The sequence below is a fragment of the Elephantulus edwardii genome, unplaced genomic scaffold (assembly GCF_000299155.1).
Source record: "Elephantulus edwardii isolate Elephantulus edwardi_28Jun2011 unplaced genomic scaffold, EleEdw1.0 scaffold00064, whole genome shotgun sequence".
Lineage (NCBI taxonomy): Eukaryota > Metazoa > Chordata > Mammalia > Macroscelidea > Macroscelididae > Elephantulus > Elephantulus edwardii.
Genome location: NW_006399814.1, coordinates 140,343 through 158,229, shown reverse-complemented (window position 1 = coordinate 158,229; position 17,887 = coordinate 140,343). Strand labels below are relative to the sequence as shown.

The 17,887-nt window shown below is 55.1% G+C and overlaps 1 protein-coding gene across 1 annotated transcript in view; it reads left to right on the top strand.

Moving 5' to 3' along the window:
* Window positions 1-17,887, top strand: part of SHANK3 (SH3 and multiple ankyrin repeat domains 3) — a 53,263-nt gene that overhangs the window by 33,260 nt on the left and 2,116 nt on the right. Inside the window, exons 23-26 of the mRNA XM_006888096.1 lie at window positions 3,925-3,948; window positions 7,429-7,559; window positions 8,827-8,911; window positions 12,120-14,379. Coding sequence (XP_006888158.1) covers window positions 3,925-3,948; window positions 7,429-7,559; window positions 8,827-8,911; window positions 12,120-14,379 — 2,500 coding nt within the window. The remainder of the gene's footprint in view (window positions 1-3,924; window positions 3,949-7,428; window positions 7,560-8,826; window positions 8,912-12,119; window positions 14,380-17,887) is intronic.

Sequence of the window (17,887 nt, the reverse complement as noted above, 5' to 3'; positions counted from 1 at the left end):
GGCCCACGTGACTTATGCGCTGACATGTGTGTGTGTGTGTGCTGCGTGCACACGTTTATATGCATGTGTGTGCCTCTGTGTGTTTGTGTGTATCCCGTTGCTCTCCACGTCACGCTCTGGCTTACTCCTGCTTCACTTCTGGTTGAGGGAAGGCAGATCCTGAGTGAGGAAAGCCTTGGCTCTGCTCGGTGCTCACCTCACAACTTCTGCACTTGCTTTGCCCTCTTTGTACACGTTTGCTTATCAACAAGGTAGAGTAATGGCACTAAGCCACTGACCTCACAGACCAGTGCACATCGAACAGTGTTCCTTGTTGAGGGTCCACAGGCTCTGGGAGGTGAGCATGAGGATGGCAGGTTTCATGAGTGTGTTCAGATACGCATGATACGAAAGGTCTTGTGGGCAATGTCTTGACATAGATGATAATTAATAACCTTATGGAAGTGGTCTGACACATGTGGCAGTTCATACCATCATAGACATGTCCTGACAGAAATGATTTTCAACTGCATTTTCACGGAAGAGACATGATATATGTGACTGTTAACATCATTATGTACATGTTCCTGTCTTGACGTATATGCTCATAGTGGTCTTAGAGGTGTCATGAATATGTGTGACCGTTAACAACATGAATGTATCCTGATATACATGAGTGTTACCATCATGGATGTGTGTTGATGTACACGAGTGTTATCATGGACGTGTGCTGAAGTGCATGGGTGTTACCATCCTGGATGTGTGCCGATGTACGTGAGTGTTACTGTGATGGATGTGTGTCGACGTATGTGAGTGTTACCATGATGGATGTGTGCCGACGTGTAGGAGTGTTACTATCATGAATGTGTGCTGACATGTGAGTGTTAACATAATGGATGTGTGTTGATGTGCAGGAGTGTTATCATGGCTGTGTGCTGATGTGCAGCAATGTTAAAATTATGGATGCGTGCTGACATACAGAAGTACTACCATCACGGATGGGTATCAGTGTACGGGAGTGTTACCATGATGGATGTGTGTCGAAGTACAGGAGTGTTATCATGGCTGTGTGCTGATGTGCAGCAATGTTAAAATTATGGATGCGTGCTGACATACAGAAGTACTACCATCACAGATGGGTGTCAGTGTACGGGAGTGTTATCATGATGGATGTGTGTCGACGTACAGGAGTGTTACCATGATGGATGCATGTCGGGATGCGTGTCGACGTGCAGGAGTGTTAACATCATGGTTGTGTGTCGATATCCAGGGCTGTTATCATGATGGATGCGTGTTGACGTGCGGGAGTGTTATGATGGATGCATGTTGAAGGACAGGAGTGTTACCATGATGGATGTGTGTCGACGTACGGGAGTGTTATCATGATGGACGTGTGTCGATGTACAGGAGTGTTTTCATGATGGATGCGTGTTAATGTACAGGAGTGTTACTATTGTGCATTCGCTTGTGTTGACATACATGATTTGTCATCAAGGATGTGGCAGGGGTATCATCAGCATGAATATGTGCAGACTATGTAACTGTCTATGACATATTGTGGACATGTCTTGATAGTGTGATTATCAACTATATTATGATGACATGTCTTGAATATGTGAGGGTTAATTAGCCTCATCATGGACTTGTTCTGACATATATGACCATTAGCATTATCATGGCTGATTTTTGACACATGTGATAACAGCAATCCTGATGTACATGATGATTAACAATATTATTATAGGCATGTGCTGGCATGTAATGCTTAAGAGACTTATGGACAATCCCAACATATATGACTCTGAACAGGATCCTCATGGACATGTCTTAACATATATAACCATGAACAGTGTTGTGTGAATGTGCCCTGATAACGAATGTCACTGTTGACTTTGTTTTCATTGACATTTCCTGATGTGTGACTTTTAACAGCATTTTTGCCTTCTGTCATGTGAGCTCGACCCTAGTCCCAGACTTAGCTCTTCCCACATTTACAAAAGGAACTCTGACTCTCAAAATGATTTGTAGCCTAAAGTCCACTTACTTTTTAGACAGACTACACTTTAATTTCTAGAGGTAAAGATTAAAATGAATGGAGAAGAGGCAATATTTGAAGAGTTAATGACTAAGAATTTAATTAACATGGCTTGCCACAACTGCAGAAATGGCAAAATGATGGTTACACTGACAGCTGACTTCTACTTGGCAACAATAGATGCCAAAAGATGATGGTATACTACTTCCAAAGACTTGAGCAAAATAACTGTTCATTTAGAATTCCATAGCTGTATGAGTCTCAGAAAGGATCTTCCTGACTGCATAGAGAGGGGCTTGAGCCCTTAGATTCATAATCCTGGGGTCAGACTCTCCCTCATGGGAACAGAATTCCTTTCTGTTCTTGAGCTTTGTTTGCATGAAGTACCAACACTCATGTATTGAAGCAGTTTCCCTTCTCTCCCTTAACCGCAGCTTCAGCTTGCACCCTCTCCTGCCCTGCTGGCCTCATGACATTACTGCTCTCAGCTGCGCTGTGGACTTGTCTTCCAGGAAGGCATGATTGTAGCTTCATGTCTTAATTTTTACTGCATTTCCCAGGGCTTCTGTCCACAGCGTAGACCTGGGCTCTTCTATTGCCTTGTTCGGAGGGCTGGCCAGCCCTAGAGGGCAGATATCCTGGGCAGCCAGCCCCACCTACTGGCCTTGCAACTAGTCCTGGAAACCTCATGTGGGGAAGGCCAAGCCGTTGTCATGATTTTCCCAGTTACTCAGGAATCAGCCCACAGTCCAGATGATTGTGTTTTTAGACAACAGAGAGGTGACCTGGTGGTTTGCTCCTAACACAAACAGTTCAGTCCTAAGAGTTGTAATGTTGAACTGAAGTTATTGCCAGGATTCCCACTGTCTCTTAAAGGATACTAGACACCTAGAAAGGAAGGAAGTGTGAAATGAAAGAACAGGTGGCAAGGGTGCAGGTGCATTCCAGAGTGACCATGCTCAGAGGATGTGGAGAGCCTCCTAGTGGGAAGATGGTGTTAGCAGAAGAGGGAAGGTTGAGTTGAAGATGAGAGAAAGGGGTAGGTGGGGACCCTTCTTTTCAGACAAATGGCAGAAGGATAGGAAGGTAGCTCACCTGTCCCTACAGGTAGAGGATCCCCTGGTCTCCATCTGTTCAGCTTGAGCCAGGAACATGGTGGGGTCACAGAACACAGTAGACACCCTGGCCAGGGAGGGACCTGGCTTGTCCAGGCTGCTGCTGTCCTGGAGGCTTGCAGGTGACACCTTTATCTCAATATACATGATTTCTTGGGTCCTTTCCCCTTTGGGGTGAGAATAGAGAAGAGCTAATCAGGCAGGTGCCATACCCATGGTGGGGTCCTGTAAGTGGCCTCAGTTTTGGAATGATCTCTTGGCCACTCATGCATGGTTGCCTTGTTGAGCGTGCTTGCAGAGATCTGGTGGCCATCCCAGGCAGCAGTTGCCTCTGTATTGGCCTTTATAGGGTTTTCTCTCTTTTCTGAATAAACATTTAAACTAAAGTGAAGATTTACCTGTGAGAGAATTGTACACGTGTGCGTAGTTTCCTGTGTGGGTGAATGCATGCATATGTGCCTGTGTGTGAATATTCATATGTGCACATGCATGCATGAGCACATGCATACGTGTGTGAGTTGCATGTGTGTGTATGCTTAAGGGCATATATTCTTTGTGTGTGTGCATATATGTGTGTGTATGCACATGTGCACATTTATGTCCTTGCTTAGGGGTCTTCTGTGAGCTTGGAAATGTGTAATGACTTAGCATTTCAGTAGATATGCCCATCCAGTTTGATATAGGAATCTGGTCTTGGTTGCTGATGAGGTGGGAGTTGTGGGCATTGGGAATGTGGCTTGGGTGCCAGGTATGAAGCTACCTCTTACCCCCTTTGCTCTGTTTCTTAATTCCAAGCCTCAATTCGGAGAAGGAAAGGGGGTGAGTTACATGCTCTGGGGCCTCTGTGTCCCAGGGCCAAGTATTTCCTGACCCTGTCCAGGATGTGTTGGTGTCAGGAGGGTTGAGTAATGGGCTCAGACTGTGCCTTCCTGCTGGCCTCCTGGAAATGACAGAAGGTCTCTCACAGGTCATGGTCAAGGGGCTCAGCTTATGTCCCTGGGAAGAGGGTGCATGTTCTCAGGGGTGCAGCTGATCACGCACATCCACAGACCTGGAGCTCAGAGCTGAGCTGGGCAGCAAAGGAAGTCCAGATGGGGCAGAGAGACCATGAAGAATGGGAGTGATGGTTATTCAAGGAAAGGCTGGAAGAGGAGGTCTGTACAAATGGAACAGAAGAGTGTCAGATCACCTGATCTAACTTCACAAGGTGGGGAAAAGAATCAGCAGCAGTACTGACATTCCAAGGCTGTTCCTATAAGATGGAAGTCAAACTTTTCTACTCTCTCCAGCCTCTTCACAAATGTTGCCGCCAGCTGTCCCTCTCGTGACATTCTCCTCTGCTCGCTTTGGTGATGTGTTACAGTGGCCACAAAGAACTCACAGACAATACTCACAGTTATGGACGTTGTTACAGAAGCAACAGGTTACAGTTTAAAATCAGAGACAACTCAAGTATATGGTTAGGACAGCTTCTTGGCTATGCCCTGTTTGAGCAAGTGCTACTAAGTCCTTTCACCACCCTGATAACTGCCTGGTGGCACCCACCATCCTATATCAGTGACCTCTATCTGTTCGCTCCTCTGGCTTCGTGCGTTGACAAGTGTAACTTTGCCAACAAATCTGGAGGCATCCTTTCCCACCAGAAAGTTTCCTTCTGTCTGAAGACTCCTGCCATCCCTTGTGGCCTCTGGATTCTGCTGCAGCACCTCACTTTCTCTGTCTCAGTGCTGTCTCTCATTTCCTGGTTCTAGGATGTTCTTAGTGCAGGGATCCTGGGTTTGATGGGCACACTCCACTCCTATTTCTTGGTAGTGAGGTGCCTCCTTTCTGCCAGAGGGATGGTGCGTTTCAATCCCAGGAGGATGACAAAACCAGCCAGTCCTCTTCTTTATGCCTTTCTAGTGCAGCCCTGCCTCCACAGTGGCACTTGCACCATATTTCTATTAACAAGCTCTCTAGTCTGCTTGGTGTGTCACAAAGACCTTGCTTGCATAGTGTCAGTCATTGGGTGGGAGTTAGAAGACCTTGGGAGGAAAGCTGTGTGAAAGTTACCCCTTTACTGTGAGGACTGAACCTTCGAGTGTGTAGAAAGCAGTAATGGGTCATGTGGACAGTGCTGGGGTGATATCAGTTCACCTTGCTGGTTCTTTTGTCTCCAAAAGTTCTCTGCATCTGGCTGGCCCAGTGCTGAGAGCTCCCTGACCTTCAGACCTAACCTCTGGCTGCTCTGACTTTCCTCCCTGCATGTCCTGCCTGGCTGCAGAGGACACAGAAAGGTGTGGGGTGACCTTAGGTCCCAGCCACAGCAGCCCTTTCACTGTTTACTACATAGGAGTTAGTGGAGTTGTCTCTGTGTCTTCAGTATTAAAGGGCTGCTAAGGTCTCTCCTGCTGGGACAGACCTAGGCTACTTCTGGAAAATTCTGGGCACCATCCTTCAGCTTTCCAGGATACCTTGTGTGCTTTGTGGTGCCTGACAGGGGCAGTGGCAATGACCGTATTTGGGCCTGATTGTTTAGAAACTCCTAGTGGCAATGGAGTGAGGCTGGATGAGTCCCAATGCCCCGCTGCCCAGACCGGGCCCCTGATCTTTGAGATCATTCACGTCCATGTTACTAATAACTGGTTTGTAGTCTGAGGACAGTGCAGGATCTTCGTTCCTTCTTTTGTGTAGTCCTAGCCCCCCAATGGCTGGACGCCCCCTCCCACTTCAGGGTCTGTGTCCCCAGTTCGTTGGCCCCTGGAGTCGCAGCCCTGTGGCTTAACGTGGCTGAATCCTTCATTTCCTTCTGAGCCTGTGGACTAGGCCCATTTCTCCCTCTTAGCATCCACGGCCTCATCTTCAGATGTGTAACTGAGGACAAAAGGAGAGAATTCACACATGAGCCGTCTCCAAGCTTGCCCCTGATCCACCCAGCACAGGCTGGGTGCGGAGTGTGAGCATGGACAGTATGTGTGTGGCCTGAAGTGTGAGCTCTAGGTGCCGTCAGTGTGTCTGCCACCTCAACGGCCCCACAGGCAGAGCCATTCTGATGCCATCAGTGAGGACATGAGTATGTGAGGTCTGCTTTGATCAGCCAAGGTGCAGGCAGGCCAGGTGGGGTGTGGCATGGGGGGGTGGGAGGGGGGGGGTTAAGCAGAGCGCACAGGTGGGCTGCAAGGCAGAGTATGTGTGTGTGTACACCCATGAGCATGAGTGCCAGGGTGCAGGACAGTGGGCCACTAGGCAGTGTATGTGCACCAGGATGCAGGCAGCTTGGGGGAGGAACACACAGGGGGTAGGGGCAGAGCACTGGTGATGGACTGTGGGCTGAGAGGTTGTGTGTACTAGAGTGCAGATGGATGGGCTGTGAGGTGGGGTGGGGGGGTCAAGAAGTGTCAGCAGGGCACAGGCAGGTCTGGGGTGCAGAGGAGCTTGTGGGCCCACTGCCCGGCTTAGAGAAGACGTAGTGGTCCTACAGCCCAGTGAGGGTTAGAGGAGAAGCAGTGGACCATGTAACCCACAGTCCAGATTAGGAGGAGAAGCAGAATGGTCTGGACTGGCCACAGATGCCTGTGGTCTTCGCACTGGCCTGAGTGGGAGATGAGTCCATTTGGAGCGTGGACAGGCCTCAGAGTGAGTCAGGGCTCCTGAAGTGGGTGTGTGACTGCAGACCCACCACCCATTTGCTCCTGAGCAGCTGAAGTGGAGCTGAGTGAGCTCTCAGCCCTGATGACCATCCCATCCCCAGGGGCATCATTTACCAGGGGCCCGAGAACATTCTCAAGTCATGTGTAGTGTAGTAACATTGCTGCTTGTTTTGGTGGCCAATCCCGATGCCTTTTAAACCACCAATTTCAGCTGTTCATTAGTAAGTGCATACAAAGCTGTCCCTGTCCAGTTACTCCTACCTTGGTCACTTTCAGGTGACTTTCCAGCATGGCCTCATTTCCAGCTCTCTCTGTGGCCCCCTAGGAGAACTGGTCCCTGTTTTCACAAAAACCGTTTAGACCATAACCTTCCAGGGATGGGGTTCTGTTCCCCATCTACCTGTCTGCTCAGCACACAGCAGGTCACCTCCCAGAGCAGGGCTGATGGTGCAGAGCAGTTAGAAAAGGAAAACAAGGTGTAGGCTCCACAGGCCCTTCCCACCCTGGTCTCATTCCTGGTGTCACCTGAGAGCAAGGACGTGGCCAGTGGGTCAGGAGGTCCAGGCAGTGGGCCTCTGAAGGGAGTGACAAGCCTTAGGCAGCAGGGAGGTGCTGAGGCAGTGGACAGAGCCCGAGTCAGGTGCTGACCTGAGTATCCTTGATCATGCAGAGAAGCTGGATGAGATCCTGGCAGCGGCTACAGAGCCCACCCTGAGGCCGGACATTGCGGACGCGGACTCGCGTGCGGCCACCGTCAAGCAGAGGCCCACGAGCCGAAGGATCACACCAGCCGAGATCAATGTGAGTGTGGCTGGGCAGGGCATGTTTGGGTCTGTGGGTCCTGCTGGTGACGGCAATGGGAGGCTGCGGGCCCCCATACCCTGCACATGGTGCAGGTGGGTGGTTGAGTGCATTGAGTCTGGGTGGGCCTTCCCTGGGTGCCCTGGAGGCTGGCCCATGTGACGGCCCTTGCTGTTTGCCCAGCATGTAGGGCACTGGGAAATCCATGCACTTGTGTCCTTCCTGGATGTTGGCCTCTTTGCAGAGGATGAAGGTCCATTGCTTTGACTACACTTGGGAGGGGAGGACATCCCCTGGTTTCCCCAGATGAGGCCAACACATTTCACATTGGCTTTTACTCCTGACCCTTCCTGCCCTGGAGGTCTGGGACCACAGTCATCTGTCCCCACACCCCTCTGTCCCCACATCCCTCTGTTCCCCATACCCCTCTGTCCCCAAACCCCTCTGTCCCGCACCCTCTGCTGTCCCCACACCCCTCTGTCCCCCACCCTCCCCTGTCCCCAAACCTCTCAGGTCCACCCTCCACTGACCCCACACCCCTCTGCCCCCACGCCCCACTGTTCCCATGTCCCACTATTGCCATTTCCCCTTGTCTCCACTCCCCTCTGCCCCCAATGGCCTGCTGTCCCCGTGCCCCTTTGACCCCTATGCTCCACTGTCCCCACGTCCAGCTGTCCCCCCACACCCTGCTGTCCCCACGTCCCTCTGCCCCCCATGCCCCACAGTCCCCCCCACATCCCACTGTCCTCTTGCCTCATTTCCCCATGCCCCCTACCCCCACACCCCACTGTCCCCACACCCTGCTGTTCCCATGTCACTCTGCCCCCCACATCCCACTGTGCCCATGTCCCTCTGACCCTCATGCCCCTGTGTCCCCCCACATCCCGCTATTCTCCTGCCTCATTGTCCCTCACGTCCCTCTGCCTCCCATGCTTGGCTGTCCCCGTACATCCCACCATCCTCGTGCTTCATTGACCCTCATGCCCCTCTGCTCCCACTGTCCCCATGCCCGGCTGCCCGCCACATCCCTCTATCCCCACGCCTTGCTGTCCCCACGTCCCTCTGTCCCCCATTCCCTGCTGTCCTCTGCTTCACTGTCTTCCACACTTCATCCACCCATGTCGGCTAAAGCTGACCTAGATCTGATTCCTGTATTCAGGTGCCTTTGGATTCAGCATCTGGGGTGTCTGGTTTTAGACTCAGAGGGGTGGGCAGGGCCTGAAGAAGCACTTGGGCCCCAAACCTCCATGTCAACCTAACTCCACAGTCACTGTTTGAACGCCAGGGCCTCCCAGGCCCAGAGAAGCTGCCTGGCTCACTGCGTAAGGGGCTTCCGCGGACCAAATCTGTAGGTAAGGCCACTGGACATGGGTGGATACCACTAGACATGGAGTGGGGGCCAGGCTTGATGTGGAGCAGAGGCCAGGGCCCAGGGTGGGGGGCCATTGGACATGGTTTGGGGAGGTGAGGGACTGGGATTTAACATGAAGTGGAGGGCCAGGTTAGACCCAGAGTGAAGCTGGATGTAAGGCAAGGGGCCAGGCTAGATGTGGGGCTGGAGACAGGATGGACATGGGGCTGGGATGAGGCTGGACGTGAGTCAAGGAGCCAGGCTGGACATAGGGCTGGTGATAGGCTGGACATGAGGCAAGAGGCTAGACTGGATGTCAGGCTGGAAACAGGCTGGACATGGGACAGGGGACCAGGCTGGATGTGGGGCAGATGGCCATGGTGGACATGGGGCAGGGCGCCAGGCTGGACGTGGGGTGTGGGGCCAGGGTGGGCAGGGGACCAGGCTGGATGTTGGGTGTGGGGGCAGGGTGCCAGGCTGGTTGTAGGGATTGGAGTGAGATTTGGGGCTGCGGGAGACCTGCCTCTCGGGTTGTCCCTGGCTCTATCATCTGATCTTATAGCTTTTTTGTCTTGGTCCCACTGTCTGATTGAGGTCTCCAGATTTTATCCAGATCCTTTCTCCTCTCCTGGCACCCACCCAGGGACTTTGTGTGTGTTTGTGGGTCATATGTGAGATCAGTCCTCCCCCTGTCTCAGCTAGGTGGCTGGAAGATGCTCAAGGTGTTCACTATTGTTGCCCACTGGCCCCTGTCCACTGGGTCACCTCCATCCACTGATTTCCCCTTCATCCACTGGACCCGCCCCGTCCACTTATTCTTCCCCCCAACTTATTCTTTTCTATCCATCACCCCCTGTCCACTGATACCCCTCCATTCACAGCCTCCTGTCCACTAGGCCACCTCCATCCACTGCCCCGACCTGTCAGCACTGCTGTCTCCATGCCCCGACCCCCAAGGATACTAGCGCCCCTTCTTTCAAGTCTGTGGCTTCATTTCCTTGTTGCTCCACATCAGCAAAGTGCATGCTGAGTCTCTGATCCTAAAAATACTCTTCCTGCAATCTGCCTCCCTCTCTAACCGACGTTCAGCTCCTGCCCTCCCCTTATACCCACCTCGAGAATACACCCCACACATGTTACGTACAGGCCCTGCCCCTTCCCACCCTTGGCCCTGATGGCTGGTGCTGTCCACACCACACTGCCTCTGGCCACACTGCAGCACTTGACCCCCTCCACGTGCCTCCTATGGGACTGTCCCCTCCTCCCTCCCATCTCAGTGTTTCTCCAAGTCTGGTATGTCACAGGCCTTGTTCTTAGCTTCTTCCAGCTGTGCCCCTGACACCCAGGTAGCTTTTTTCCTGACCTTGCCCTACTCACTCATCCAGTGTGCTCCCCCCCTCCACTTGTCGGTAAGTGCTTACACTTACCCTGTTCAAAGAAGTTCCTCTTGTCTTACAGGTGAGGGAACAGGTGGAAAGGTTGAGTCCCATCACAGCCTCACAGCAGCCTGACCTGTCTTTTGCCCAGTTACTACTGGACATCCCCTCGCCCACCTGATATTACTCTGGCTCAGGTCCCCCAAGCCCAGCTTCCACACCCGCATGACTCACCTGGGGAGGTGTACACATGGTCCCGGGAGGAGGCCTGCTCAGGTGCTGTGGGGGTTGACCAGGGCTCCAGCCACAGCTGGGGCTCAGGACACATGGGGCTTGAGGGACACAAGGTCAGTGAACGAGCAGGAGGCTCTGAGGGTATGAAGTGGCTTGAGGCTTTCCTGCAGGCGACATGTGTCCCTGTAGGGAGCTCACTGCCCTGCTGTCCCACAAGCACTGGTCAGCATTACTTCCCAAGCCCACTTGTTGCCTGGGCACACGGAGTGCCTCTTGGAGCCTCAGGGTTCAGACCCCTAAATGTGAGAGTCCTGCTTCTGGGTCTCTCAGGGGCCCTCATGACCTTTGTTCAGTGCCAGGTGTGTGTGATATGACATTACCAGCAGACGAGGGTCCTGCATCTGCTGCCTCTCCTCACGTGGAAAGGTCCCTGCCCAGTCTTTACACATGGCCTGTCACTTCCTATTTCTGCATGTCCCCAGCCTCTGGGCCCCTGGATACACTCCACCTATATAGCCCAGGCTGTGAGTTTCTTTAGACTCGTCCAGTGGAGGATAGCCCAGTGGCCCTGGGGCAGTTGACAGGAGGTCCAGTCAGTTTTTGAAACCCCATGCTGGCAGCTGCCCAGCCTCTTTGCTACTTGGTCAGTGTCCATGCTGGAGGAAGGGAGGGTCTTTGTGTGAGAGATCCCACAAAGGGATGGACGGCCTCCCTCAAGGTGAAGGAACCACAGTTTCAAGGTATTCTAAGGTGTGACCAGGGCCTGTGGGCTGAGATTCAAACCCAGGCTTACACACAAATTAGACATCTTGTCCCTTCTCCCAGGGACCTCCCAAAGGCTCTGGGAACCAGCTGCCTGGTCCTCAACCTCATGCCATGCCTGAGTGAAGTGTGAGGTGGGCTGTTTGTAAGCTGCCCCTGGGGGAGCTGAGGCTCAGAGGGAGTTACTGGGCCAGTAGTAGGTAAGACTGACCTGAATCTGGTGGTCAGCCTCCTGCCTCACCTTCTTCCATCTGGTCACCCCCCCTCCCCATCCTGGACTCCAGCCATGTCTCTGCCTTTGAGGGATACAGGCTCTGTCATCGCCTGATGAAAGTGTGGTACCTGGTGGTGACCCTGGCATGGTTCCTAATGGTCACGTTGGCTGCCTGTGTTCAAGCATCCCTTGTCCAGTGATGCATTCTAGAATGTGCTTTTGGTTCCCCAGTCTAGTGCTAGTTTTGGCCTTTGCAAAGCTGTGCCTGTACCACTTACTGGTGAGCAGCTCCTCCTAGCCCCACCCACGTGGACATCTGAAAGTAGAGCCTCTGGACAGCTCACCCTGCAGGGCACCCCCTCACCTGGGCCACTGCCAGTTCTCAGCCTGTGTTGGGAATCCTGCCAGCGGCCAAGCTCAGGCCTCACCTGAAAGTTCTGGTTCCGTATCCAGCGGCTGTCTTGCCTCCCCATCCTGCCCATTCATGGTCCCTGTCCTAGCGGCCATGTTTCCTCCCACCAGGCGTTCCTGCACTGCTGGGGCATGCAGCCTGGGTGCCGGGGGCTTAGCACAGGTTCGAGGTGCCTTGCTGACCTTACAGGTGCTTGGGTGTCTGTCTGCAGGGGAGGATGAGAAGCTGGCGTCCCTGCTGGAGGGGCGCTTCCCGCGCAGCTCCTCCATGCAGGACACGGGTCGCGAGGGCCGCGGTATCCCACCGCCACCGCAGACTGCGCCACCACCCCCACCTGGCCCCTACTACTATGACTCGGGCCCACCTCCTGCCTTCTCGCCACCACCACCGCCACCAGGCCGCGCCTACGACACTGTGCGCTCCAGCTTCAAGCCAGGTCTGGAGGCGCGCCTGGGCTCGGGCGCTGCCGGCTTGTATGAGCCAGGCGCACCTCTGAGCCCTCTGCCCTACCCAGAGCGGCAGAAGCGCGCACGCTCCATGATAATCTTGCAGGACTCGGCACCCGAGGCCACCGACAGTGCCCGACCCCCTCCAGCTGCCACACCACCTGACCGCCTGAAGCGCCGCCCACGGGCACCAGGCCCCGACAGCCCCTATGCCAACCTGGGAGCCTTCAGCGCCAGCCTCTTTGCACCATCCAAGCCACAGCGCCGCAAAAGCCCGTTGGTGAAGCAGCTGCAAGTGGAGGACGCCCAGGAGCGTGCAGCGCTGGCGTTCAGCGGCACCGGCGGCCCCGGCTCGGGTAGCTTTGCGCGGGATCCCTCCCCAACGCACCGTGGGCCTCGGCCGGGTGGTCTGGACTACAGTCCTGGCGAGGGCCCTGGCCTGGCGTTTAGCGGCCCAGGTCCAGCCAAGGACCGGAGGCTTGAGGAACGGCGCCGCTCTACTGTGTTCCTGTCGGTGGGTGCCATCGAGGGCAGCTCCCCCAGCGCCGACATGCCCTCCCTGCAGCCGTCTCGCTCCATCGATGAGCGCATCCTGGGAGTCGGCCCTGTACCCAGCCGTGACCTGCTGCTACCCTCCCCTGTGTCTGCGCTGAAACCATTGGGCAGCAGCCCCAGCCTCGGGCCTTCGGGGTCCACCTTCATCCACCCGCTCACAGGCAAGCCGCTGGACCCTAGCTCACCCTTGGCTCTTGCCTTGGCTGCCCGCGAGCGGGCTCTGGCCTCCCAGGCACCATCCCGGTCCCCTACTCCTGTGCACAGCCCCGATGCCGACCGCCCTGGACCCCTGTTTGTGGACGTCCAGACTCGGGACTCAGACCGTGGGGTCTTGGCTTCACCAGTCTTCTCCCCGAGGAGCCCGGCCTGGGTTCCCGTTCCGGCACGCAGGGAGCCTGAGAAGGCACCGCGAGAGGAGCGGAAGTCCCCAGATGATAAGAAGTCCATGATTCTCAGTGTTCTGGACACATCCCTGCAGCGTCCAGCTGGTCTCATTGTTGTGCACGCCACCAGCAATGGGCAGGAGCCTGGCGAGCTGGGGGCCGAAGAGGAGCGCCCGGGCACTCCCGAGCTGGCCCCGGCCCCCATGCAGTCAGCAGCCGCGGTGGCAGAGCCCCTGCCCAGCCCGCGGGCCCCACCTCCCAGCAGCACCCCGGTGGACCCTGGGCCCGGCCAGGGCAGCTCAGAAGAGGAGCCTGAGCTGGCATTCGCTGTGAACCTGCCCCCAGCCCAGCTGTCCTCCAGTGACGAGGAGACCCGGGAGGAGCTTGCGAGAATTGGCCTGGTGCCACCTCCTGAAGAGTTTGCAAATGGGATCCTACTGGCCACTCCACTCCCTGGCCCAGGCCCTTCACCCACCTTGGGGCCAGGCCCGGCCTCAGGGAAGCCGGGTAGCGAGCCGCCCCCTGCCCCTGAGTCTGCAGCAGACTCTGGTGTGGAGGAGGCCGACACTCGCAGCTCCAGTGACCCCCACCTGGAGACCACTAGCACCATCTCCACCGTGTCCAGTATGTCCACCCTGAGCTCAGAGAGTGGGGAGCTCACCGACACCCACACTTCCTTCGCCGACGGACACACTTTTCTACTCGAGAAGCCACCAGTGCCTCCCAAGCCCAAGCTCAAGTCCCCGCTGGGGAAGGGGCCGGTGACCTTCAGGGACCCGCTGCTGAAGCAGTCCTCTGACAGTGAGCTCATGGCCCAGCAGCACCATGCCGCCTCCGCTGGGCTGGCCTCTGCCGCCGGGCCCGCCCGCCCTCGCTACCTCTTCCAGAGAAGGTCCAAGCTGTGGGGGGACCCCGTGGAGAGCCGGGGGCTCCCTGGGCCTGAAGACGGCAAGCCGACTGTGATCAGCGAGCTCAGCTCCCGCCTGCAGCAGCTCAACAAAGACACACGCTCCCTGGGAGAGGAGCCGGTTGGTGGCCTGGGTGGCCTGCTGGACCCTGCCAAGAAGTCACCCATTGCAGCAGCTCGGTGAGCAAGGCGGGGCGGGGAGGGGGCCTATCCCTCATCAATGGCCATTCCCACTAGCCCCTTCCTCTCCACCATCCACCATGCCCACCTCCCTATCTTACTGCCTGGTCTGACTGAGGTGTGGGCCTCTTGTCATGGGTGGCCATCAGAGGTCCAGCCCGCCTGAGTGCCTAGTGGCCTTGTCAGCCACATAGGCTTCTTCCAGGCTCTCTGTGGCCTCCCCAGGGCTGTGTGGCTGTAATGTCCTGGGGTCTGCCCTGGACTGGACCCTGTCTTGAAGATCCTCTAAAGAACCAGACCAAGCCATCGCCCCTCCCCCTCATGTGCCTTTCCTCCAACCCTCTCCATCCTGTGTTCTACCTGGACTGGGAACGAGGCAGGGTGTCCTGGACATGGGGCAGTGCTATGCCTTTCTGTGAGGACACCCACTTGGGAGAGCCTCCTGGGTCTGTGACTGTGGGACCGCAGTAATGGATGAGTTCCAGCCACACTCTCCCCACTCCCTGCTGCCTTTTTACCAGCTGCTTTTGCTGTCCATGCCCCCAGGACCTTCCCTTGGCTTTAGGGGTGTGTATGGGACCTTCCTGCCTCACCTCTAGTTGCCCGGAGGACTGTCCAAAAGCTCATCTCTGTCTGCCAGGAAAGCAGAGGGAGGAGTTAGGGCGTGGAAGTTAGAGACCTTGTAAAGGGGGGATCTGGCCATTCTGCCATTTTTACGTGGGACTTGGGAGGAAGTGGGGGCCCCAGGAGTTCATAGGTCTCTTAAGGGGTCTCAGAACCTCTGAGATCTTGTCATTCCAAGGTTTGCCCTACAGCCCCCTCTCCTTCTAGCTTCATCCACCTCAGAGCCATCCTCCAGTAGTTTAGAGCAATTAAGTGCTTCAGGAGAGCAGGGTGGTGGGATGCGTGTGTAAGGGAGCTAGCTCTGTAGGACAGGTTCCTGCCTTGGCCAAAAGGGGTGCTCGACTGCTCCTCTTCCCCTGAGCCTGCATGGATGTATGTGACTTAGTGTTCAGCTCGGGGGTAGGCCCTCAATAAACCCTGTTGAATAGAAGAAGGAAGCCAAATCCATGTGTTGTTTTTGTGTGGTCTGAGGTCTAGGGAGGAAGCCTAGGGGAAGATTGAGAACGGATGGTCACACACCAGTCACACAACGTTGGACTTGGCTCCTGCTTGTGCCCATGGGAAGGAGGGAGGTGGTCATGCAAGTGGCCCTCTCCTGGCCCCTCTCTCCACCTCCCACCACTCCTTGGTGCTGGCAGTTCAGGCCCTCAGGTCCTGTTTGATGGATGGAGAAGAGATTGAGGTTGTTAACAGTTACAGCTTGCTAGGCTCCACAATTAGCACTCTTGGCATCAGCAGTCAGGAAGTCAAAAGACAAATTGCATTAGGTAAATCTGCTCAGGGACGTTTCCAGAGTGCTGAGAAGCATTGATGTCAGTCTAGAGACTAAGGTGCACCTGATCCAGGCCATGGTCTTTTCAATTACTTGCTGTGCATCATGGAGCTGGACAGTGACTAAGGATGACAGAATTGATGTCTTTGAATTTTGTTGCTGGAGAAGAGTACTGAGCATACCATGGATCACTAAGATAACAAAGAGGTCTTTTCTGGAGAGGGTGAAACCAGGTTTCTCCTTGGAGGCTAGGGTTTTGAAGCTGCATCTCATATACTTTGGGCATGTGGCCAGGAGGGATCTATCCTTGGTGAAGGACATCATGCTCAGAAGGGTGGAGGGACAGCACAGAAGAGGACCCCATATGGGATGGATTGAGACAGTAACTGGAGCTGTGGGGGTAGGTATGTCAGAGTCAATGAGACTGGCTCAGGACAGGGCAGGCTTCAGAGCTGTTGTGCACAGGGTTGCTATGGGTTGTACTCAACTTCTCTCTGCTAGATGAGGTGCTGGGAAATGTTTGTCTTTAGATGGGAAATGAAATATTCCCAAAAGATTTTCTACAGCATTTGTGGTGGATATGCATCCTTTGCTGCACCTGCTTGTCACTGGACTGACCACACACACTTGGCTCTGGGCAGAAATGGCAGAGTGTCAGGTATAGTTGGACCCATGTATCCTGGAACCATCTACTTCTTCCACGCCTCCCCCCACTCCTCCCCAGGTCCCAGTTTTCAGCTCAGGAAGGGAGTTAGCCCCCTTGATGGAATAATCCGATACCACCTTTCATCATGAAGAGAGGCTCCAAGGCATGCCTAGAGACTGCCAGTGGCCACCTGGGTGTCCCCTGATCTAGCCCAGCATCCTGAGATATCTCTGGTGTTAACTGGCCCCTTTGAGCCAAGCCTCTGCCCCCTTTAATGTGGGACTGGGGTGCAGACCCACATACTGTCCTTGGCTATGGGAGTGAAGAGTTGGGAAGCAGAAGAATGCTGTTCACCGAGGGAACCCCGGCTGTCTCTAGGCATGTGTGATCCCTGCAGAGTGGAGTGGGTCGCCTGGCGACCAGGGAGAATGTGGAAAACAGAGGAGGAGTCAGGACTCACTGGCCAGGAAGCCCAGAAGGGACATGTTGCATGTTTGGATGGGTAGAAGCATGCTATCCTCTGGCAAGGAAGTCTCTGTGGACTTTCAGAGGTCATAGTGCCTGGTGAGGGATGTGTGACCTAGAAATGCTGTGGAAAGTGCGGAGCTTTGGCCCTGTGGTACCAGAGCCCGACCTATGGAGGGAGTCCAGACAGTGGAGAGGGTAATGGATGAGTGGACGAGGGTAAAGAGGTGTTGGCACTTAGAACTTGGGTTGGACGTGGCTGTAGTTCCTTTTCTGGGTGCCAAGCGTCCATGTTCCCTGAGAGAAGGAAAAAAGGGAACATAGGTCCTGCAGTGGGCATAGCACCCCATTGATAGTCCCATCACTAGCCAGCCTGGGAGGGGGTAGGAGTGGACTGTGCCCCCACCCCAGGTCTCTGCCACTGGTCTCCTGACACCAGCTGCACTTTCCAGCAGAATCTCCCTGTGTAAGGCCTGGTAGCTTGGCCAGTGTCCCAGCACACCTCAAGATTTTCCCAGTGTGTTGGCACCTCAAAACTCAGGCGGGCACTGTTTCCCCTGATGCATCGACCCTGACCTTATGCCAGATCCACTCAGGCAGTGGATCCTCTGGTCCTGACAATTCAGTTACACTGGCATCTGCTCTGGAAGGCCAGGGGCGGGTGATGCTGGACACCACCATCTGGGCGCCCCACTCGTCACTCCCGCCAGGTGGCGCTCGCCCTCTAAGGCTTCTGGAAGAAGCCAGTGTCCAGCGAGAGGGACCGAACTGGGAGCTGCAGGATGAGGGGACAGACGAGGGAGACGCTTCGCGGGAGGGCAGTTGAGGCGGGATGGAGAGCCACCCCAGTCAGGGCCAATTAGAAGGAGAAGGGTTTACAGCTGGAGGCCGTCCTCACTGGGTCGGACCCGAGACCATGTGCGCTCCTTGAGCGGGCACGCACTTCAGTGTAGGGAGTCCAGGTGGTTCGCCCGCCCTGCCGAGCCCCGGCCTCCCTCTCC